The following is a 26235-nucleotide window of genomic DNA, read 5'->3' as shown; positions in this document are numbered from 1 at the left end:
GGCAGTTCATTTTACAAACCATGCATACACAATACAAAACACAAATGAACATTCTTTAGTAAATCAGTTGCTTGAGTTCATTTTGGTATGCCGTAGCTTGAAAAACATGATGATATCCATCCATCAAAACCACATTAGATGACACGAAGACTCTGCTGAGTTGCCAGTAAACTTACAATGCCAAGGATATCCTCCTACCTTGTCACCAAAAACAACTTGATTCTGATTGATTCTGTCACTAACAGTAGTTTCAAAATTTACAGGCATGCAAAGCTTAGAAGATAAGCCTCTCATTTTTTCACGTATAATAATTTATCATGACTAAATTTAAATAATTAAAAACAACTTTAAGCACTACGAATATGGAGTAGTATAGTAGAAAGAACAGTGGGCTGAGGCAGGCTCTACTCCAGGCTCTCCTATTTACACTAAATTGGCTTTATGACCTTGAGCAAGTGCTATTTATGTCTCAGGTGTCACACCTGTATAAGATGAGTCGAGTCATTGGACTGTAGGTTTCTTAAATGTTAGCGTGTATCAGAATCACCTGCAGTTTGTCATAACACGGATTGCTGTCCCCACGCAATCTCTTATTTAGTTGGTCTGAGTGAGGCCAGAAAATCTGCATTTCTAATAAATCCTGGATTACACTAAAGGCGCTGGTCCAGAGATTACACTTTGAGAACCACCTCCCCAGGAGAATGCCAAGAACATGAAGTGCAAGGATCTGGCTGCCTGCTGCCATATGGTTCCTGAGGTACCTGCCAGGGTGTCACAAGGTATCCAAAAAAGCTGCAGTATTCTTTCAAATGCAGAAACTCAAGCTGTATAATGGCAGTACACTGGCCTGTCAATTAGCAACAGGAATGGGGTCGGGGGGGCCGAAGGGGTGGGAGCTATACTTAAAAGGTATCTTTGCTAATGAGTTCATCCAGTAAAACCATATCCCGTATTTACTTGTTAGCGTATTGAAGTAAAGCTTTACGGATCTCACATATTTCCACACCTATCAAAGCACACAAAACAACTATGAATATATAATGTTTACAAAGCTAAGAAATAAGGTCAGGTTTTATACACTATTTCTTATCACTCCTCCTAGATAAACACTACTTTAATATCAGTAAAATAAGGACACGCTGATCCAAGCATCTATATTACTGAGATGTTCCTAGAAAATTAGTAGTTATTAGCTATTGCTGAATGGCACATTCTTGTGTGACAAAAACACACACTGTAGAAGTCTATTATAAAACTTGGAATTTTACATTTCCAAGAAGGTTTTGAATCAACGAAGTGCTTTTTAGAAATGGAGTGAAAGCAAAAGAGGCCCTCCTATTGTGCTTAATATAATTGTGAAAACACAACGTAGAGGAAAATATAAGAAAACATAAAGACACTGCTTAATTCCTTTCAAACAGAAACTAAATTGCTGAGGTAGTTCTCACCACCTTATTTATATATCAGGTTGCTTGCAAATCATGATGTCACCCACCAGGAAGCAATGTATCAGGAAGAGTGAGATAGTGCAACAATCCCAGAGAAGAGGAGAGATGCAACAGAATGATAAAAACTCATCATTAACTTAAAAAATCCAGTTTTGTAGATAAATATATAAAAGCATTACATGGGAATCAGCAACTAGTTTCAGAATCTGCCTATGGGCAAGAAAGAGCAAGAGTGAGATCAAGAGCAAGCAAGCAAGAAATGCTTGTAACAAAGGACTTACATTTTGTGAACTAAAACTTGGTATTTCGTATTTCTTGACTACCAGAGATTTAGAGACGCTGACTTCCACATAAAGGTTGCCCTTGCCTACCGTATTTGTGAGACAAGCTCCTTACTCCCTGCCTCTTAAACAAGCAAACAAAACAAAACAAAACAAAACCCTGACATATGGCCCCATTTTCCATTTCAATAATACATTTAATAATACTTTAAGACATACTACTGTCTGAGTAAATGTGATGACACCTCCAGAATACAAATTTGTGGTTTTATTTTGGTATGTAAGCTCCGTTAGTCCCTACTTACTTTGTCTTTAAAGGACCACATTCTTCAGAAGAAGTGTTAACTACTGAAGTCCAGGGCAAATGATATCTTCTCCCAAGGTTACAATTATCTATGGTTTCAAAAGAAAGAATGCAGACATTTCCTTATAAAGATGTTTACTTTGTACCTCTGCAGTCTTAAAACAAGAGAGGGGATGAGGGAGGATAGGCTAGGAACCCTTTACCACCATCCCCTTAACTACCTCTGAGGAAAGAGGTACTTTTGGGGGGTTTCATTTGCTTGTCAGGGTTAGTCAGGTGAAAATAGAGTTTTCAACTTGCTTGAGCCACAGGAACTTACACTAGATTACTTAAAACAAACAAACACACACAAAAAACAAGGCTGCATGTACTGTGGGGGATGAAACGTAGTTAGACTTAAAGCTTAATGTAACCATCATCCACCTCTATACCTTGATCTCCATTTCCTCTCAAAATATGATTAGATAGCCCTTAGAACATTGAGTGAAGAAGAAGAGATGCAAAGAACAGTATAACAAGAGCTAACAACATAATGGATTCCAGTTACCCCAGATAGAGCTCTAACTCAGAACCAGGTGCTTCAAACAAGAAAAGCAGTTTTTAAAACACGGGGGTGGGGGGAGAACACTGGGGAGGACACAGGAGAAGTGGTTTCATAAACCATACTGAAGTTCAACAGAGCAAGGTCAGTTAAGCACTCTGTCGTGAGACACACATATCATTCATTTTCAATTGCTTTCAAATAAAAAGAGAGAAATCCCCTTTTCAGGTTGGATTGTTTAAATAAACCTACAGCTACTCTTGTCTAGCAAAGGCCAAGCAAGCTTTCTCTACTGATGCTTTTCAAAAAAAAAAAAATAAATAAAAACGTTCAATTGGCAAAAGAAAGCAAGTGCAAAGGGTTTCTGACAAAAGAGGTCTACAGGGAACAGATTTTCCTTTCATAGAAATATTGTTCCAGAAAATCAGAGGCAGTAGAAACCCAAATCAGGAATGTGTAGACATTAGTGAGATAAACAGGGAATTTTAAAAAGTTCTTCTATTTCACTCAACTGCATAAAATTATTAGCTTAAAACTGGGATGGGGGAGGAGACAAGATGGCAGAGAAATAGCCTGCTGAGAAAACATCAGGTAGAAGGAGATCAGCTAGATAGCTTATCAAACCACTCCGAACAACTACAAATCCAACAGGAGATTGAAGAAGAGCAGCAATTCTAGAAACAGAAAATCGACCACTTTTTGAAAGGTAGGACTGGCGGTGAAGTGAATCCAAAGCAACTAGAAGATAGACCTTGGGGGGAGGGGCTGGCTCCCGGCCAGCAGCGGAGCAACGAAGCACAAAATCAGAACTTTTAAGTCTGCTCCACCGAGGGACATCACTCCAGAGGCCAAACCGGGGTGAAGCCAACACAGACACAGCGTGGCCTCAGGTCTCGCGGAGTCATAGGAGGACCGGGGGTTTCTGAGTGTTGCAGAGCTCACAGGTATTAGAGCGGGGAAGCCGGCTACAGAGACAGAGCCGAGGAGTGAGCTCTCAACTCGGGGTTACCTTGAACTGGAATCTGTGGCACAGGCCACTGCTCTGTGAGTGGGGTCCCCACAAGATCCAGGGAGACCCCCCCGGAAGAGCTCAGGGATCTGCGGGATTCGGAGACTCCAGGCAGAGCTGTGTGCCAGAGACAGACATGCTTGGTCACAGTCTGGGTGAGCTCAGAGCACAGCCGGAGGCCAGGGAGACGGGAGTGATTGAGCGTTTTTCTCCGAGCATGGCCGGAGGCTGGGGAGACAGGAATGATTGAGCGCTTTTCTCTGAGGGTGCACTGAGGAGTGGGGCCCCGAGCTCTCTGCTCCTCCGGGCCAGAGATTGGGAGGTCGCCATTTTCATTCCCATCCTCTGGAACTCTACAGAAAGCGTTCAGGGATCAAAAGCTTCCGAAAGCCTACCCGAGCAGATTACTTAGCCTGGCCCCTGATACGGGTGGTGCAATTCCACCTTGGGCAAAGACACTTGAGAATCACTACAACAGACCCTCCCACAGAAGATCAACAAGAAATCCAGCCAAGACCAAGTTAACTTACCAAGGAGAACAGCAGAATTCCAGAGCAGGAGAAAGCAAAGCATGGAATTCATGGCTTTCTCCCCATGATTCTTGAGTCTTGAAAAGTTAATTTTTTTAATTTTATTTTTTCTTCTGCTAAATTTTCTTTAACTTTTACCCTTTCCTCTTTTAACATTTTTAACTAGTTTATCTTAACAGTACCATTCATTAAAAAAAAAATCTTTTTGAAACTTCACTATTATATTCATATTTAATCCTTCATTGTATCTAACTTTTTTTATATACACATAGGGTTTTTTCTTCTAAAAAAATCTGGGATACAACTTCTAATAGATAAAAATATAACCTAAATCTAGCACAGGGCTTTGTTCTAGTCTCCAGCCTGAGCAAATTCTCTCCACTTTCTTTTTCTTTATTCTCCCAACCAAATTATTTTATCAATTCCTTTTTTAGAAATTAAAAAAATTTTTTTTCACCTTTATAGGCATATTCCATCCCTTCATTGTGTTTACCCTTTTATATGTTTTTCATTCTTTAAAATTTTGGAAGGTAGTTTCTTCTAAGAGACCAAAATACTTCCAAAATTAAGTGGGTGACCCTGTTCTATTCACAAGTCTGATATATATATATTTTTCATTTTCATATTTTTCCTTTTTACAACATTTTTTTTTCTGAACTTCTTTTTACCCCTTTCTTCCCCTCACGATTTGGGGTCTCTTCTGATTTGGTTAAAGCATATTTTCCAGGGGGCTTTGCCACCCTTTTAGTATTTGATTTGCTTCTTCATATATACTTATCTGAATAAAATGACAAGGCAGAAAAACTCAACCAAAAAAAGAACAAGAGGCACTACTGAAGGCTAGGGAGTTAATCAATATGGACATTGGTAATATATCAGATCTAGAGTTCAGAATGATGATTCTCAAGGTGTTAGTTGGGCCCAAAGAAGGCATGGAAGACATTAGAGAAACACTGTCTGGAGAAATAAAAGCCCTTTCTGGAGAAATAAAAGAACTAAAATCTAACCAATTTGAAATCAAAAAAGCTATTAATGAGGTGCAATAAAAACTGGAGTCTCTTACTGCTAGGATAAATGAGGCAGAAGAGATAATGAGTGATATAGAAGACCAAATGACACAGAATAAAGAAGCTAAGCAAAAGAGAGACAAACAACTACTGGACCATGAGGGGAGAATTCAAGAGATAAGTGATACCATAAGCCAGAACAACATCAGAATAATTGCAATTCCAGAAGAAAAAGAAAGAGAGAGGGGAGCAGAAGGTATATTGGAGAGAATTATTGTAGAGAAGTTCCCTAATATGGCATAGGGAACAAGTATCAAAAAACAGGACGTGCAGAGAACTCCCCTCAAAATCAATAAGAATAGGTCCACACCCCGTCACCTAATAGTAAAATTTACAAGTCTTAGTGACAAAGAAAAAATCGCGAAAGCAGCCCAGGACAAGAAGTCTGTTAATATACAATGGTAAAAATATTAGATTGGCAGCAGACTTATCCACAGAGACCTGACAGGCCAGAAAGAACTGGCATGATATATTCAGAGCACTAAACGAGAAAAACATGCAGCCAAGAATACTATATCCAGCTAGGCTATCATTGAAATTAGAAAGAGAGATAAAAAGCTTCCAGGACAAACAAAAACTGAAAGAATTTGCAAACACCAAACCAGCTCTACAGGAAATATTGAAAGGGGTCCTCTAAGCAAAGAGAGACGCTAAAAGTACTAGATCAGAAAGGAACAGAGACAATATACAGTAACAGCCACCTTACAGGCAATACAACAGCACTAAATTCATGTCTCTCAATCATTACCCTGAATGTAAATGGGTTATATGCCCCAATCAAAAGAAAGAGGGTATCAGAATGGATTAAAAAACAAAAGCCATCAATATGCTACCTACAAGAAACTCATTTTAGAACCAAAGACACCTCCAGATTTAAAGTGAGGGGGTAGAAAACAATTTACCATGCTAATGGACATCAAAAGAAAGCTGGGGTGGCAATCCTTATATCAGATCTATTAGATTTTAAGCCTAAGACTATAATAAGAGATGAGGAAGGACACTATATCATACTCAAAGGGTCTGTCCAACAAGAAGATCTAACAATTTTAATTATCTATGCCCCTAACGTGGGAGCAGCCAATTATATAAACCAAATAATAACAAAATCTAAGAAACACATCGACAATAATACAATAATAGTAGGTGACTTTAACACTCCCCTCACTGAAATGGACAGATCATCCAAGCGAAAGATCAACAAGGAAACAAAGGCCTTAAACGACACACTGGACCAGATGGACATCACAGATATATTCAGAACATTTCATCCCAGAGCAACAGAATACACATTCTTCTCTAGTGCACATGGAACATTCCCCAGAATAGATCACATCCTGGGTCCTAAATCAGTTCTCAACCGGTATCAAAAGACTGGGATCATTCCCTGCATATTTTCAGACCACAATGCTCTGAAGCTAGAACTCAATCAAAAGAGGAAGTTCGGAAAGAACCAAAATTCATGGAGACTAAACAGCATCCTTCTAAAGAATGAATGGGTCAACCAGGAAATTAAAGAAGAATTAAAAAAAATTCATGGAAACAAATGTTAATGAAAACACAATGGTTCAAAATCTGTGGGACACAACAAAGGCAGTCCTGAGAGGAAAATATATAGTGATACAAGCCTTTCTCATTATTCACCACGACAATGGGATTTATTCCAGGGCTGCAAGGTTCGTTCAACATCCACAAATAAATCAATGTGATACAATACATTATCAAAAGAAAGAAGAAGAACCATATGATACTCTCAATAGATGCTGAAAAAGCATTTGACAAAGTACAGGATCCCTTCTTGATCAAAACTCTTCAAAGTGTAGGGATAGAGGGCATATACCTCAATATCATCAAAGCCATCTAAAAATATCTTAAAAAAAAAAAGGCATCGCAAATATCATTCTCAATGGAGAAAAACTGAGAGCATTTCTGCTAAGGTCAGGAACATGGCAGGGATGTTCATTATCACCACTGCTATTCAACATAGTACTAGAAGTCCTAGTCTCAGCAATCAGACAACAAAAAGAAATTAAAGGCATCCAAATCAGCAAAGAAGAAGTCAAACTATCACTCTTTGCAGATTATATGATACTATATGTGGAAAACCCAAAAGACTCCACTCCAAAACTGCTAGAACTTGTACAGAAATTCAATAAAGTGTCAGGATATAAAATCAATGCACAGAAATCAGTTGCATTTCCATACACCAACAGCAAGACAGAAGAAAGAGAAATTAAGGAGTCAATCCCATTTACAATTGCACCCAAAACCATAAGATACCTAGGGATAAACCTAAAGAAAGAGGCAAAGAATCTATACTCAGAAAACTACAAAGTACTCATGAAAGAAATTGAGGAAGAAACAAAGAAATGGAAAAATGTTCCATGCTCACTGATCGGAAGAACAAATATTGTGAAAATGTCTAAACAATCTACACATTTAATGCAATCCCTATCAAAATCCTATCCGTTTTTTTCAAGGAACTGGAACAAATAATCCTAAAATTTATATGGAACCAGAAGACCTCAAATAGCCAGAGGAATATTGAAAAAGAAAGCCAAAGTTGGTGGCATCACAATTCCAGACTTCAAGCTCTATTACAAAGCTGTCATCATCAAGACAGTATGGTACTGGCACAAAAACCGAAACATAGATCAATGGAACAGAACAGAGAGCCCAAAAATAGTCCCTCAACTCTATGGTCAACTAATCTTTGACAAAGCAGGAAAGAATGTCCAATGGAAAAAAGACAGCCTCTTCAACAGATGGTGTTGGGAACATTGGGACAGCCACATGCAGAAAAATGAAATTGGACCATTTCCTTATGCCACACACGAAAATAGACTCAAAATGGATGAAGGACCTCAATGTGAAAAAGGAATCCATCAAAACCCTTGATGAGAACACAGGCAGGAACCTCTTCGACTCAGCCGCAGCAACTTCCTCCTAGGAACAGTGCCAAAGGCAAGGGAAGCAAGGGCAAAAATGAACTACTGGGACGTCCTCAAGATCAAAAGCTTTTGCACAGCAAAGGAAACAGTTAACAAAACCAAAAGAAAACTGACAGAATGGGAGAAGATATTTGCAAATGACATATCAGATAAAGGGCTAGTATCCAAAATCTATAAAGAGCTTAGCAAACTCAACACCCAAAGAACAAGTAATCCTATCAAGGAATGAGCAGAGGACATGAACAGACATTTCTGGAAAGAAGACATCCAGATGGCCAACAGACACATGAAAAAGTGCTCCACATCACTCGGCATCAGGGAAATACAAATCAAAACCACAATGAGATACCACCTCACTCCAGTCAGAATGGCTAAAATTAACAAGTCAGGAAATGACAGATGCTGGCGAGGATGTGGAGAAAGGGGAACCCTCCTCCACTGTTGGTGGGAATGCAAGCTGGTGCAACCACTCTGGAAAACAGAATGGAGGTCCCTCAAAAAGTTGAAAACAGAGTTACCCTATGATCCAGCAATTGGACTACTAGGTATTTACCCTAAAGATACAAACGTAGTGATCCAAAGGGGCACGTGCACCCGAATGTTTATAGCAGCAATGTCCACAATAGCCAAATTATGGAAAGAACCTAGATGTCCATCAACAGATGAATGGATAAAGAAGGTATGGTATATATACACAATGGAATACTATGCAGCCATCAAAAGAAATGAAATCTTGCCATTTGCAATGACATGGATGGAACTAGAGGGTATCATGTTTAGTGAAATAAGTCAATCGGAGAAAGACAACTATCATATGATCTCCCTGATATGAGGAAGGGGAGATTTAACATGGGAGTCTGGGGGTAGGAAAAGAATAAATGAAACAAGATGGGATTGGGAGGAGACAAAGCCTAAGAGACTTAATCTCACAAAACAAACTGACGGTTCCTAGGGGGAGTTGGGGACGGGAGAGGGTGGTGGGGTTGTGGACATTGGGGAGGGTATGTGCTATGGTGAGTGCTGTGAAGTGTGTAAACCTGGTGATTCACAGACCTATACCCCGGGGCTAATAATACATCATATGTTAATAAAAAATTTTAAAATTTCAAAAAAATTGGGATGGGGGTTATTTTACAAAAATGTGTGACTAAACACCCAAATACAACACTGTATTATGACTTTTGTGTTAAAGCATAGCCTAACCCAGCAGACTCTGAGAATATGATTCTTCTATGGCAGAACCATAGAGGTGTGAGAAGAACCACTGGGACCCTGTCCTTCCATGAGCAGTGATGTGCCTCCAGCTCCCTAAAGCTGTATGCATCCATCCTGTTAAGCAATACTCCAAGTAATTCCTAGGCAGCTCTATCCACAGCTTGGCAAATAGAAAAAAGCTAAATCAAATTCAGGAGTTCTGAAATATCTCCTCTGACAAAGAGAGGTATTTTTTTTTTTTAAATCACACGTAGTCCAGAATGTACATTTAAAGTAGATTCCGATGCGGATTCCAACAAAAGTATTATGTTATCCATAGCAAACTGCACATTTACAAGGATAATCATCTTTTGCCTCACAAATGAATCATACCAGCATCTTCTGAACTACTATGAAATAGCTGATTTAGATGACAATCATGTATTCTCCGTATAGGTTATGACATTTTTCTACTATCATTATATAAGGAAGGCGTAACTACTTTCTTAAATTAAGATGTGTTTCTTTCCCCCCACAAATTAATCAAGACATCATATACTTATTGTTCATGTGTGGAGGGAGTGACTGAGGACAGAGTACTGTCCAGACATAAAGAGGGAAAAAAATAGAATCGTTCATATATAAAAATACATGAAAAAAATGAAATATATGTTATATGCTACACATGGTCCTGTGTGTGTGGATACATATGCACGCACATACATAAATATGCAGCAAGAGACATTATTTCTTACAAGAGAGACACACACAGAAGGAAAAAGGTTAACAGTTAGTAACCCCATTAGTGGGTTAATGGTGCTGAACTATCAGACAACAACACTATGATTAGGGTGTGTCACTCCAGCTCAGCACGCTGTGGGGATTCAATGAATACTTGTAGCATTAAATTAAAAACCACTGAAAGGTTTTCATCCATAATAATCCTTTCGTACATGTAGTGTGACAATAGATTCTGTCCTGAGTTTGAAGCAGCCCAGGGCCTCAGGGATTCAGTGTGGTTGGAACAAATATAATTAAAAAAAAAATCCTTAGAGACTCAGTTGGGTTCAGTGCAGTTTGTTGGTTCTATGAATCTGTTAGGTGCAATTACTTAGATGAACTAAATTTATCTGACTGAGAACAGAGCCAAATTAATTGCAATGTTGGTATACAACAGATCTTATTTATTCCACACTTTATTAAGAAATAGAATATTAAAATATGGAGCCAAAGTGTATTTCTAATAAATGATTAGGCTACTTGCAATGTGTTTTGGTCATTCCTTATGTAGTCAATTTGTTTCACCCACTTTCATGCATGGAAACAAGGACATACTGTAAAGAAAGCCAAATTTGTAACTGTCAACATTGTGCATCTTCTACATAAGAACTGATGACATCTTGTTAAATGTTCAACATATTGAATACAGCTCTTACGGTTTTTGCAAATCTTGAGTTTCTACATTTAGAATGTAAGAACTTTTAATGAGATCTAAAGTATATTACTTATCTTTTTTCACATATTTATTTTTATCTCCTACTTAAAAGAATATTTTTAGTAGATGTGGAAATTTCTTTTACTGATAAGGCACAAAGAATGTGAATTTAACACATTTCCAGTGCACTGATGTCAGAAATGTAATTATTTTAGTATAAGGTCAGAAAAAAATTACTAGTGAAAAGTGGCTAAGATAGGCTATAGGAAAAAATAACTAGAACTTCGATTCATCTAAAGTGTATTTTGGATTTAGTAGTACAAAAGACACTCTCTGATACCTGTGTGCATACTCACTGATGATCTAATGATCCAGAGACAATAACAAAATCCTAAAGGTCTATCAGGAACCTATATTGTATGTGTAGGTTATATGTACAAAATTATATATAAGCACTACGTTCTACAATTTTCACTTGTATAAAATGGAAAGCCAAAAATAGGGGGAAGTGAGGTGGTTGAGTGAATGAGAGGAGAGTTGTGGACTGACAGAGTTTAGAAAGATTACAAGTGATAAAAACTCATCTACAAATGGCTTTCTATATAATTACAAAATCAGATCAATCAAAACATCTCTTTCCCTAGGCATTCTAGACAACCAAAATTTTATTGCAGTGATTATTATCATTAAAAGTTTACTTTATTATGTTCACTAAAATAACTACTATTATGAATGGGATAAAAACATCTAATACTTACTAAGTGCCAACCATTCCAATAAGCACTAAGAGATTTATGTGTATTCTCGCATTTAATTCTAGGAGATAGATGCTATTCTTTTTCCTGTTTTTTTTTTATACTTTTGTATGTACTTTAGCAAAATAAGCTTCTTTTTTTTAATCATTTTTAAATTTATTTTCAGCATAACAGTATTCATTGTTTTTGTACCACACCCAGTGCTCCATGCAATCCGTGCCCTCTCCAATACCCACCACCTGGTTCCCCCAACCTCCCACCCCCCCACCTCTTCAAACCCTTCAGATTGTTTTTCAGAGTCCATAGTCTCTCATGGTTCACCTCCCCTTCCAATTTCCCCCAACTCCCTTCTCCTAACTCCCCATGTCCTCCATGCTATTTGTTATGCTCCACAAATCAGTGAAACCATATGATAATTGACTCTCTCTGCTTGACTTATTTCACTCAGCATAATCTCTTCCAGTCCCGTCCATGTTGCTACAAAAGTTGGGTATTCATCCTTTCTGATGGAGGCATAATATTCCATAGTGTATATGGACCACATCTTCCTTATCCATTCGTCCGTTGAAGGGCATCTTGGTTCTTTCCACCGTTTGGCGACCGTGGCCATTGCTGCTATAAACATTGGGGTACAGATGGCCCTTCTTTTCACTACATCTGTATGTTTGGGGTAAATACCCAGTAGTGCAGTTGCAGGGTCATAGGGAAGTTTTATTTTTAATTTCTTGAGGAATCTCCACACTGTTCTCCAAAGAGGCTGCACCAACTTGCATTCCTACCAACAGTGTAAGAGGGTTCCCTTTCTCCACATCCCCTCCAACACATGTTGTTTCCTGTCTTGCTAATTTTGGCCATTCTAACTGGTGTAAGGTGATATCTCAATGTGGTTTTATAGACAAGGAAGCTGAGGACCAAAGAGGTTAGGGGAGTTGCCAAAGTTACACTGTTTGCAGGGAAGAGTATGAATCTGAACTCTTAACTGCCACAAACTGAACGTCTTAAACTGCCACAGGTTTGTCTGGCTCCAAAGGAAAAAAGGTTGGACTCATTTCACTTGCAGGCTAACCCAATGAAAGATCTGCCTCAGATAACATGTCATTGGGGGTCAGCTGACTCACACAGCAGGGTGCAGTTTCTCACTGGATGGCTGCTACTGTGGGAGCCCCTCTTGCACCTGGATGACTTAACCCAGTACATAAATTTACAAATTCAAGAAGCGCTTATTGAATGAATGGCAGCAATAGGGCATAATGTTGCCTAAGTTGGACCTAAAGATGTTTCATTAAAATAACCAAGTTCCAAATTTATACTAAATAGCTAAGTTTGCTGAAAGCTCTAAGACCTGGGCAAACCTTTACTAAATAGTTTTATTTGGGAAAAAGTCCCACAAATTATCACTGAGAAAACAAACCTAGAGGACAAAAGGTACAAATTCTGATTTTGAATAAACACAGATTTCTTGAAATGTTTTCTAAAGTAGAAAGCAAGACAATCTAAATAAACAGAGTATCTGCCAGATACCTTCTTTTCCTCCATGGATAAGGCTTTATTAGGTCAATGATTCTTTTCTAAGTCCCCCAAGTATACCCACTTCTTTAGCATTGCATTATCATTTATGAGCTGTTCATTAACATTTGTAGAATATACCACAATGATGGTACCTATATTTTCTCAGTAATTTATATTATTGGGAGTACTTTAAAATTACTGGGGTCAACCCTGTTATTTATGGGTATCTTAATCTATAATTTTGGTTACTGTAATTTAATGTCTGAGGTACATTAGGAAACACAGTTTTTACCTATTCAGATCGAAATAACATAAGGTGCAATGAATTCATTTACTTAAAAGATGTAATTATTTTAAAACTTGGAACACAGAAAAACAAAACTGCTAGCCACAACTAATAACAGAATTTAAATGTTTAGATTTATTGGCTAAATTTTGCTAATTCACTCTCAGAAGAATGAGTTTTCATCAAATCTGACTAAGGCAGCTCATTCTTTATCATCGTACTAGAAGTACAGAGGCCATTCTAATTTCCTTATAATCTTATGTAAGGAGGAACAAAATAGTTCCCGATTAAATAATATTTGCATAAGAAACACACTTGGAGTCACCAATTTCAAAACACCCTTTTAAAATGCATCTCCTTTTATCATTTTCTCTAAGTCCTTGCAATTCGTTTGCTGACTTCCATAAACACGAAAAGGAGATTTATTCACAAATATTACAAATATTTGGTAAGATTTCTTGCTTTACCCACAGGATTATTTAATTTATTTTTAGTGGTCCCTAAGTTAATTATCATCTATACTAATATAATCAAAGGTTGTACATCATAGATTATACCAAGAACTTTGCATGATTTCTATACTATTACACATTTTAGAGTATATTTATTGATTTAGCATATTTTTTCCTGCATTTAAATTAGCTTTATAAATTTTACATTTAAATAAATGGTGTATTACTATGCATGCTCTAATTATAATTATTTGGGAAATGTGCAATAAATGTTGGTCGTATGAATAAAATAACCTAGTATGTCAAAAAAATCAATACATAATTATATATTGGTAAAACTGTGCTGATCTTAAAAAAGTAAAAAAATTCAATCCATTTTAATTCCCATTGCCTTTTTTCCCCCATCTCTTTCATGGAAATTTTCCTTCTTGTTACCACCTTCTTAAACTGCCACAGGTTTAAACTCCTCCTTTGCAGACAGAAACAGATATGAAGTAACTCTTCTTTTTTCATCTTTCACCGTTCTCTTCCGGTTGCATCCACCTTGCATTCACCTTTCCTTTCTTGTGCTCCTGGCTCACTACACCTCAGTAATCCCTAAACAAATTCTTATAATCACCTTGGCTCTCCTACCCCATCACACCACACCTTCCCTGCCTGACTTGGAAAGCGCTTCACAGTCTTTCCAACAGCCTTTCTAACTTTCCAACACTTTTTCAATTCAAACCCTCCTCTGCCAATGACAACAATGAAGGCAGTTGTGGATCTGGAACTTGAATGTAGGACATACGCTCTTACTCATTTTGATGGACCTTCCGGGGGGCCACTGGAAAATACCATACATGAGGCCTGCTGCCTTATTTGCTGACATGCACTACTGCTGATGTTATTGCCATTTACTTGAATAGTTTTGCCTCTGCATAGCCAGGTATTAACTCATCCTTTGGCATCTACTTCAACTGGTATGTTGAGGTTATACTCAGCCTTTTCTGCAAAACTTTGTCATTTTACTAGACTTCATAGAATTCCCCTTTTAGATATTTCTAGATAATCTCTATTATATACTAGTACATTACTTTTTGGTTCAGCTTTATTTTATCTGAAGAGTAGCAGAATATGTCACTCCAAAATATGCCACTTTGGCATAAGGATTATTTTGAGCTGAAGGCAACTGAGAAAAAGCAGATACAAGAAAAGCTCTCTGTCTTCCCCCCTACTTGCCTAAAAGCAGAACATAAATTTATAAAGTGTTGGGGTACCTGGGTGGCTCAGTCATTAAGCATCTGCCTTTGGCTCAGGTCATGATCCCCGGGTCCTGGGATCCAGCCCCACATCAGGCTCCCCACTCAGCAGGAAGCCTGCTTCTCCCTCCCACTCTCCCTCATTGTGTTCCCTCTCCTGCTGTGTTATCTTTGTCAAATAAATAAAATCCTAAAAAAAAATTATAAAGTGTCCATCTTCCCTCTTTACCAGGAAGAACACAAGTTAATCACCAGAGACAACTCTAAATAGACCCTTATCAGTCCAGAAATAGTACCAGAAGAACCTGTATAACAAACTTCATTAACTAGCCCTTATCCTTCATTAGTTCCCCATATGTTTACCTACTTACAATTTGCTGCCTTAAAAACTCAAAGTCCTTTTCCTTTGTCTTACCTAAACATTTCTAAAAATTTACTATTCTTTTAAGATACTATATAAGCCCAAGTTTTAACTATTTGTTTGAGTTCCATATCACTTGAGTACTCCCACATGTATGCCACATTAATAAAGTATCCTACTTTAATAAATCTATTTTTCTCTTGTTAATCTATTTTTAGTCAGTCCTCTTCTACAGGACCGCAGGCAAATAACCTCAGATGGGGAGTGGGAAAACAGATATTCCTCCTTTACAGATTTCTCTGACAAAATTGTAAAACTCTCTGACAAAATTCTTAAGGATAGGGACTATATCCTGAATTTTTTTCAGATTCTGCAATGAACTCAAAACGACTCTTAGCAGCAGCAACAAGTATATTCTAGGTCCTATGTTATGTACTGTACTTAATTATCTCATTTAATTTTAACTATAGGAGGTAAATATCATTAACCTACACTTACAGATGAAGTAACTGAGGCATAAAGAGATGAAGGAGAAGAACAAGGTCATAAATCTAGAAGGTGGCAGAGCTAGATCTGATCTTCTAGCTCTTTTAAATGCACAGATTTAAGTAACTTTTTAGGTTTTCATTTTAAAGTTTGCAAAATGACTATATGTATAATCATGCTTTTTTTCTCCTTTACAATTAAAAAAATACTAATTCTTATGGCTTTTGCCTTCTGATCTCCAATTCTCTCAAAATGGAGGCTTAAAACATGGGATTTTTTAATGGATTTAACATGAAAGATATAATTCTCTCACTGCTTGGTTTCCATGATATGTTCACTTAATTTAGAGTCCTGGTCATCACATCTAGATAACATAAATAATCTGTTGTGTTTGCCTTATCCTCTTACTCTTCTGAATAAATTCTAAAATATTTATTTTTGACAATTATACTGTGCATGTCAGATAAATGTATCTTACTATTTTTACTTATTAGCTATATGGGATCATTGGGATATTTTCTAAAAGGGAGGGGTTTGCAATTTTGCTAAGTTGTTATGAAATAGAAACTTTACAGAAAGAATATATGTGTTTTTAAAGTTGTTGGTAATTTTAAAGTAACTTTTTAAAAAGAGATTTTATTTATTTATTTGACAGAGAGAGACATAGCGAGAGAGGGAACACAAGCATGGGGAGTGGGAGAGGGAGAAGCAGGCTTCCTGCTGAGCAGGGAGCCTGATGTGGGGCAGATCATGACCTGAGCCAAAGGCAGACACTTAACAGAGCCACTGAGGTGCTCTTCAAGTGACTTCCTTTACCCAAGGGACTCTTCACTTAGCTACTGTTGGGTTATAGGTTGGGTTCTCTGGTTCTAATGGTATGTATCTCTAATCACATGTGCATGAACACCTCTACGCTCTATATAATACATATCTTATAATGGCTATCAAATGTTTGACATCATCTCTCAGTGGAAAGGAAGAATACAATTCTTTTACTGGAAAGTGGATAATGCTGTTCTAATTAGACACATTTGAAGTTCTCTAAATCACCTTCTGATTGCATCTCATTCTCATGTCACCCATGGACTAATATTTTATGTAGCCTGAAAACGCTTACCCCAAGGCCCTCAAAGTGTCTGCAATTCATTTCCACCTAGTTATCAAGAGCATTTTTTATAAGATACTGAGAAATTCACTGAGTTCCATCTTGATTCCCAACTACCCAACTCTGTTCTTATTTTTTCTTCTCATCTTCTTAAGGCTACATGATTCCAATGGAAAATCTCTTTCTGAAACACATTTATAAGTACTAACACACATACACTTTTAAGTGTAAAATCATATTACAATATTACTACTACTAATAATAACAACAAAGTTTTTGCAACATATGGGCCACAAATCAAGAACCTAATGGTAAATTTACTCATCGATCTGTAAGTAGAGATATGGGAACAATATGTAAAAGCTAAATCGTATTTTAAAGTGTATCTTTCATATGTAGATCACTCAGGTAAGCATTTGCATAAAAACTTATTCGGATCTTCATGCTATCGCTTTAATAATATTTGAAGAGGTAATTGATCAAATCTTGGGAAATAAAAATATATACTAGAGACATAAGCAAAATAAAATATATACTAGAGACATTTCCATTACAGGTATATTTTTAGGGAAATAGTAAAAGGCTGATAAAATACTTGGGGAGAAGGAAGGGTGCAATGCAGTATGGGGGCAAGATTATGTTCTTAGACTCTGTCTTGATTGCTTGCTCTTTTCATTATTCACCCCAGAGATTTTCAAAGTGTGGTTCAGGGACCTGTGTGGGCCTCGGAGAGCACTTCAGATATGCCAGGTAAAAACTATGTTCATAAGAACAGTGATACTTTTTTACCTATTTGTCTCTCATTCTTTCATGAATTTATAGTGTTTTCAGAAGCCACATGACAAATGATACTGCATGAGATTGAAAATAAAAGCAGTATGAGAATCAAGCTGTCTTTTATTAAGCCAGACTTTGAAGAAATTTACAACACTAAATTTTCTCTTCTTACTAATATTTTTTGGGGGGTAGGGAGTTAGAATGTAAAGCCACTTTTTTTTTAATTTATTTTTTACATTTCTTTTTGGTGTTCCAGAATTCTTTGTTTATGCACCACACCCAGTGTAACGCTACTTTTCATAAAATGATGTTATTTAGCATGTAATAGATTTACTTTGTTATTTTAATAGAACAAGTAAATAAAAAGTTTTCAAATGATTTGTCTGCTTTTAATTTTGTCTGTTTTAATTCTAGCATGCTAAACATCAATATATATTACCCAAATTTAAAAAAAGGTATTGGGGGTCCACAATAATTTTTAAAAGTGTTAAAGTGGGTTCTGAGACTAAATACTTTCAGAACCTCTGATTTATACTTTACACTGGTGATTTCATTCAAACTCCTATGTTATGAGTTGAATTGTCTAATTAGTTAGGGCAAGGTCATATTGGACTAGGTTGGATCCCTAATCCAATATGACTGGTGTCCTAATAAAAAGAATACCATGTGAAGAGACACACACACATACAAGGATAATGGCACATGAAGACTGAAGTTATACTGCTGCAAAACAAGGAACTACCAGAGGCTAGGAGAGAGGCTGGAACAAATTCTTCCTTAGCATCTTCAGAAAGAGCATGGCCCTTCCTATACCTTGATTTCATACTTTTTTCTAGAACTCTGAAACAAATTTCTATTGTTCTAAGCTACCTAGTTTATGGTACTTGTTACAGAAGCCCTGGCAAACAAATATACCCTAACTTTAATCATCAAAAGCCTATGATTCTCAAGTCTGTCTGCCTAGTCCAAACCTCTTTCCAGTTTCATATGCATATGATATACAGTGGCTACTTAGACATTTCCTATCTTTCCAAAAGGTCTGAAAATGAAACATATTCAAAATGACACTAGTCATTGTAACCTTCCTGATGAAATCTGCTCTATTCCTGAATTTTTTCTTTATGAAGGTTCCCACCTTCTTTAATGCCTCAATTCCCACAGTCAGTCAGTTCTACCATTTAATACCCCTCTGGTAATGGTTAATTTTATGTGTTAACTTGGCTGGGCCACAGTGCTAGATATTTATTCAAACATTATTCTGGATGTTTCTGTGAAGTGTTTTTGGATGAGATTTACATTTAAATCAGTGGATTTTGAGTAAAGTGGATGGCTGTGTGTAATGTGTGTAGACCTCATCCAATCAGTTGAAGACAAATAGATCAAAAGACTGACCTCCCCTGAGTGAGAAGGAATTCTAAAAGCCAGCTGCCTTCAGACTTGAACTACAATACCAGCTCTTCCCTGGGTCCATCCTGACACCCTACTCTGCAGGTTTTGGATTTGCTTCCATAATCACACGAGCCAATTCCTTTAAATAAATCTGTCTCTGTATTATCCACATCCTATAGAACTCCATATACATCTTATTGATAACTTCTCTAAACTCACTACCACTGCATAAATTCAAACCACCATCATCTCTTGTCAGGACTATGATAATAATTTTATAACTTCTATTATCACGGGCCCTTCTCTTTTCTATCCATTCTCTATGCATCTGTCAAAATAATCTTTCTAAGAAATCTATGTGAGCACATCACTTTCCCATTTATAAACACACAATGGGCTTCCCATAGCTTTAAGGGAAAAGTCCTTACCATAGCTTCCTGTACTCTTATCTCACTACTCCTCCATGTGCAAAAGGGAGTGACTTTTAGTACTATTCCAGTACTATTCCAGTTAAGTAAGAACTTCCTACAAATACTCATTGCCACATGTACTCCAGTGTTTTTCATAATTATCTTCAGTCCAGACCAATTCTTTTGATCCTAATTATGAAGTCTGTTTGCTAAAATTACGTTGACGCTACTTTTTTTAACTTTGGTTGTTAACTTATTTTATTCTTTTAAAATGATGTTATATTTATTTCCTGCATAGAAAAGATAAACTATAGTGGATCCCTAAAAATTTTTATGTATTTTAAAGGCATTAAGAATAAACTTAATGTATACCTATCATTTCAGAAGGTTAGCCATTAAGAAACATTACTGAAGAATAATTGATAATGGTTAATAATTATAATTAAAAGTTATAATCAAAATAAATGATAATTGTATCTGGCCACAGACAGCCTAGATTCTACCTCTTACTGTCTTTATGAACTTGATTAAGTTACTTAACTTCTCCATGTCTCAGTTTCCTTATCTTAAAATGAGATCGTAGCCCTTTCATAAAAGGGTTTTATGAGGATTAAATGTGTACATATACATAAAACTCCTACAACAGTTCCTGGTACACAGTAAGTGCTACACGTTGGTAACTGCCGTTAGTTATTGTTATTTGACAATGGCATTTATAAGTACAAAGATTCTATAGCCAGACTACTTCATTTCTAATCTCGATGTTGTACTTTGTATTTGTGTGACCTTGGGAAAGCTTTTTAATTTCTATGAACCTCAGTTTCCTCAACTATATGAGGTAATAACAGTATCTACTTCTTATGTTATGAGATTAATGGACTTAAAATATGTTAAAGTCTTTGAACAGTGCTTGGCACATGGTCAACATTACACAGTGCTTGCAATTTTTACTGTCATTATATTAAAAAATAGGTGACCCATATCAATCATGTTCTCTTGTATCTTGTTCAGATTTTGTTTCATTTTTAAAAAAGATTTATTTTTATTTATTTGATATCGAGAGGAGAGAGGGAACACAAGCAGGGGGAGCAGCAGGCAGAGGGAGAGGGAGAAGCAGGTTTCCCGCTGAATAGGGAGCTCAATGCGGGGCTAGATCCTAGAACCCTGGGATAATGACCTGAGCCGAAGGCAGATGTTTAACTGGCTGGGCCACTCAGGCACCCCAGATTTTGTTTCATTTTTAAATTCTCTAACTTTTAGTGGCAAAGGCTATGCTTTTTCTTAATTTTTCTTAAACTTTCATAGTGCAGCTACCTGGTGCCCATCATTTTATTTACCCTCTCTTCTTTAAAAAGAAAATAAAATAAAACCAAAACCCCCACCTTTAATTTACAATCATTCTTGCTAACCAGGGAAAACAACTTACTTTACACTATGTGGACATATAGCATCTTTGTTCTTAGGATCACAGTTGAATAAGATGTCTCTTTTTTTTTTTTTTTCGTCTTATAACAGTGCTGTCCATATGTATTACAACTTGAATTGTTCAAGGCCCCAAGGAAAACTGTTATTACTGCATTGTCAACAAAATGAAATTAGAGCTAAAAGGCTCATCTCCTTATACCAGTTTTTCTCTTTTCATCTCACCCTCTTCTTTCCTCACCACTGTATCAACCAGAACATAATAGGATATAATTTGATAAAAGAAATGAAGGGAAAGAGACTGTTTCAACAATAAATTATCTTGCATTGGTTCTCAAAAATCCTGAGTGCTCGGTGTAGGGTAATAAGAAATACAGATAATATTATGAGAGAAATATGACATAAATAACTAATATTATGCATTTTCTACCAAGAACATAACGATTTACATTATAATCCAAAATCACTCAAGTTAAATTATTTTGTACTTTATATATCTTTCAGGAATTGAAAGTACTTCATACCTTTGTTTATATCAATGAGTTGTTTCTTTTTCTTCTGGCGTTCTAACTTTTCTTGTTCAGCTTTCTCTTTTGCAAGCTTTGCCCTCCTTGTCTTCTCTTCCATTTCTTTTCTCTTGTTGTTTTCTTTCACTGCTTCCTGTATATATAAGCAAATTTAAACACAAGTCCTTCCATTACTTACATGTTATAGAAGCTGCACGATGTTAAAATTGTATATACATATGCTTGCATGTGGGCGCTCAGAGATGTAAAATATCATTAACAGCTTCAAGGTCCATGTACATACTTTTGAGAAAAACAAATAATTCTAAGACAGACCTTCTTGAAAAATAATTGGAAATAACTCGGGCTTTATTTTTTATGTTTTTATTTAAATTCCAGTTAGTTAACATACAGTGTAATACTAATTTCAGCCATGCAATATAATGATTCAAAACTTGCTTACAACACCCCATGCTCACCTCAGCAAGTGCACAGCTTAATCTCCATCAGTGCTTTAACTTATCCCCTCCTCACCTTTCCTCCTGCAACCCTCAGATTGTTCTCTATAGTTAAGAGTATTTCCTGGTTTGCCTCACTCTCTTTTACCCCCCTTCCTTCATTTGTTTCACTTCTTAAATTCCACCTATGAGTGAAATCATATGGTATTTGTCTTTCTCTGGCTTATTTTGCTTAACATAATATTCTCTAGTTCCATCCATTTCATTGCAAATGGCAATATTTCATTTTTTTGATGGCTAATATTCTATTGTGTGTGTGTGTGTATATATACATACATATATGTATATATATAACACCTCTTCTTTATACATTCATCAATCAATGGACGCTTGGGTTGTTTCCATAATTTGGCTATTGTAAATAATGCTGCCATGAACATAGGGGTGCATGTATACTTTTGAATTAGTATCTTTTTATTCTTTGGGTAAATACCTAGTAGTGCAATTGTTGCATCATAGGATCATTAGTTCTACTTTCAACTTTCTGAGGAACTTCCATATTTGCATTTCCACCATCAGTGCAAGAGGGTTTCACTTTCTCCACATACTCACCAATACCTGTTGTTTCCTGCACTGCTGATTTTAGCCATTCTGACAGGTGTGAGGTGATATCTCATTATAGTTTTGATTTGTATTTCCCTGATGATGAGTGATGGTGGGCATCTTTTCATGTGTATGTTGGCCATCTGGGTATCTTGAAAAAAAGGCTATTCATGTCTTCTGCCCTTTTTTATTTGGATTATTCAGTTTTGGAGTATTGAGTTTTATAAGTTTTTATATTTTGGATACTAACCCTTTATGAGATAAATCATTTGCAAATATCTTCTCCCATTCCATAGGTTGCCTTTTAGTTTTGTTGATTGCTTCCTTCACTGTGCAGAAGCTTTTTAATTTGATGAAGTCCAAATAGTTTATTTTGCTTTTGTTTCCCTTGCTTCAGGAGACATATCTAGAAAGAAGTTGCTACAGCTGATGTCAATGAAGTTACTGCCTGTGTTCTCCTCTAGGGTTTTGATGGTTTCCTATCTCACATTTAGGTCTTTCATCCATTTTGAATTTGTTTTTGTGTATGGTGTAAGAAAGTGGTCCAGTTTCTTTCTTTTGCATGTAGCTGGCCAGTTTTCCCAACACCATTTTTTGAAGAGACTGTCTTTTTCCCACTGGATATTCTTTCCTGCTTTGTCACAGATTAATTGACCAAATAATTGTGGGTTCATTTCTGGGTTTTCTATTATGTTCTATTGATCTGTGTGTCCGTTTTTGTGCCATTATGTACCATAATATTTTGAAGACTACTGCTTTGTAATACAACTTGAAGTCCAGAATTATAATGGCTCTAGGCTTGCTTTTCTTCTACAAGGTTGCTTTGGCTATTCAGGGTCTTTTGTGGTTCTGTACAAATTTTAGGATTCTTTGTTCTAGCTCTGTAAAAAATGCTGGTGGCATTTTGACAGGGATTACATTAAATTTGTAGATTGCAGCTGAGAGACTAGATGGCAGAGAAGTAAGAGGCGCTTTTTCAACCTGTCCCCTAAAGTGAGCTGATTACCTACCAAAGAACTCTGATCATCAATGAAATCAGGCTGAGATTGGAATTATACACTTCTGGATCTCTACGAGGGCAGAAGACGCCAGTGGACAGGTAAAGTGGAGGGGGAACATTGGACTGATATCAGAGGATAAACAAAAGGGGGAGGAGCCACCAGAAGCAACCCATTGGAAATTTATACCCCAATACGAGAGTGCCCTGTGATTGGGGACCAGCATTAACTTGGAGTCTGGTTGAAAGCACTCAAAAAGAGCAAAAGATCTTAAGGGGAAATTGGTGGAATTGGGCGATTAGGGACAGGGACTTAAGCCCACAGACCCAGGACGGCCAGGGAAACAGAGAGCGCAGCAAAGAAGCCAGGTCTTGGTCCCTGAGTCACCGGCGAGACTGATAGCGTCTGGAGGGTGGCACCCATGAGGGAGTCTGGGGTGGACGCCAGCTGGCAGAACCACAGCCTTTTGCACTCTGCACACCCTCTCCGTGACCGGGGTCTGAGTCATCTCCCACACCCTTCCCTGAGAGAGGTCCATACAGGTGCTGGCAGGCACTCTCTAGGACTCAGAGAGTCTGAACACTCCCAGCCCAGGCCAGCATGACAATCTCAGTGCGCTATCTCTGGTTGGGACCTCTCTGGTGGTCTGGACCTGCCCAGAAAGCTGCAGCTAGTATTTCTCTTGGTTTTGGCTACAAGCAAGAGTTCCTGTGACCCCAGAGACCATGACTGGGGATGTGCTCTGCCAGTGGCAGAGGGGGAAATTATGTGCTCTGGAGCACCCAGAGGGGAACAGACTGAGGCTTCTCTCTGAGATTGAGGTCTGGGTGCAGTTTGCTTTCCTGTAAACCTCCAAAGAACTGCCAAAAGACGCCAAGGGGAGAAAAAAACAAACTAACAAACAAGAAAACCTCTAAAGAACAAAAGCCTGAAAAACACGTTTCCTCAGAGCCTAGCCCCTTGATGGGGGTAGGAGGACTCAACTATAGCAAGACTCCCTGAAAAACCAAGCAGCAGGCCCCTACCCAAGAAAGCCAGCCAAAAACAACAACAAAAAAAAAAAACAAAAAAAAACAAAAACAAAAACAAACAAGAGGACAACCAACACTACTTCATAGATACAACTTTTATTTTTAATTCATTCCCACTATTCTGCTTCTTTTCATTTTTTTATATAACTTTTTAACCTATTTACCATCACAATGAGATGTTCAGTACATCAACTTCCATAATAAACTTTTAACCTGAACTTTTTTGATACATATACCTGTGTTTTTGTTTTTCTATTTTTTAACTGTTTAATTTTAATTTTATTTTTTAAATATTCATATAGAGATAAGCTTCAAGGTAATTCCCTTTCCCCAATCAATGTTACCCCTATATATAAACCAGTTTTAATCCCCCTTTATCTCAGGAAAGCTGAGTCCTTTAACAAAGATATCAAGATACATCCAGGAAGAATCAAAATAACCTTCCTTGCCCACAATGAGAATTTATAACCACACTCCCATCTTCTTCTTCTGTCAGTGTTTCTGCGTATTTGTTTTTGTTCTGATAGTATATAAATCTTATACTTGGGGTTGATTTTGATGGGGTTATTTATTTATTTATTTATTTTCTCTTGTCATCTACTTTTGTCGGTCTTTTTGTTTGTCTCTTTCTGTTTGTATACTTTATAAATCTTACCTTTGGGGCCCATTCGGGCTGGGCCTTCTTGTTTATTTTATCTTTTTTTTTTTCCTGTCTCTCTCTCTCTTTTTTTCTTTTTTCTTTCTTTCTGGTGGGGACTCTTGATTTCTCAGAAACGTTCCAGAGGGCACCTTGCCTGCACCACGGTTGATCCATTCAGCTATCTCTCACCAAAATGACTAGGAGGAGAAATGCCCAACAGAAGAAAAATTCAGAGACTAGCCCCTCTCCATCAGAGCTTTTGGATATAGATATAAACAATATGTCAGGAAGGGAAATCAGGCTAACAATTATCCAGGCAGTAGCTAGGTTGGAGAAAGGCTTTGATGACAAAATGGCATTGATTAGGGCAGAAGTGAAAGCCACCAGGGATGATGTTAACAATGCTCTCAATGAGTTCCAATCTAGTCTAAATTCTCTAAAAGCTAGGGAAACTGAGGCAGAAGGTAGAATTAGTGATCTGGAGGACAAACTGATAGAGAAAAAGGATCAGGAGGAAGCCTGGAACAAACAGCTTAGAAGCCATGAAAACAGAATTAAGGAAATAAATGATGCCATGAAATGTTCCAACATCAGAATTATTGGAATCCCTGAGAGGGAGGAGAAAGAAAGAAGACTGGAAGATATAGTTGAACAAATTGTCTATGAAAAATTTCCCAATCTGGCAAATGGAACCAGCGTTCGTGTACTAGAGGCAGAAAGGACTCCACCCAAGATCATAGAATCTAGAAAGACCTTGAGACACCTGATTGTGAAAATGATGAATCATAATTTTAGACAGGAGCTCTTGGAAGCAGCTAGAGGCAAGAGATTCCTTACGTACAGAGAAAACCTCATCAAAATAACGTCAGACCTGTCCATAGAAACCTGGCAAGCCAGAAAGGGCTGGCAAGATGTATTCAGGGCACTAAATGAGAAGAACATGCAGCCAAGAATACTTTATCCAGCAAGACTGACATTCAAAATGGATGGAGAGATAAAGAGCTTCCAAGACTGGCAAGGTTTAAAAGAGTATGTGACTACCAAGCCAG

The 26235-nt window shown here is 37.2% G+C and overlaps 1 protein-coding gene across 2 annotated transcripts in view; it reads right to left on the bottom strand.

Annotated features, from left to right (window-relative positions):
* Window positions 1-26235, bottom strand: part of LOC111159173 (diaphanous related formin 2) — a 1005724-nt gene that overhangs the window by 193189 nt on the left and 786300 nt on the right. For both annotated transcript variants that reach the window (XM_022521608.1, XM_022521609.1), the window contains one exon: window positions 21475-21610. In XM_022521608.1, coding sequence (XP_022377316.1) covers window positions 21475-21610 — 136 coding nt within the window. The remainder of the gene's footprint in view (window positions 1-21474; window positions 21611-26235) is intronic.

Source organism: Enhydra lutris, unplaced genomic scaffold, assembly GCF_002288905.1.
Source record: "Enhydra lutris kenyoni isolate GAN:26980312 unplaced genomic scaffold, ASM228890v2 scaffoldscaffold67, whole genome shotgun sequence".
Lineage (NCBI taxonomy): Eukaryota > Metazoa > Chordata > Mammalia > Carnivora > Mustelidae > Enhydra > Enhydra lutris.
The sequence above is the reverse complement of the archived record's forward strand: the minus strand, read 5'-3'. Positions and strand labels throughout refer to the sequence as shown.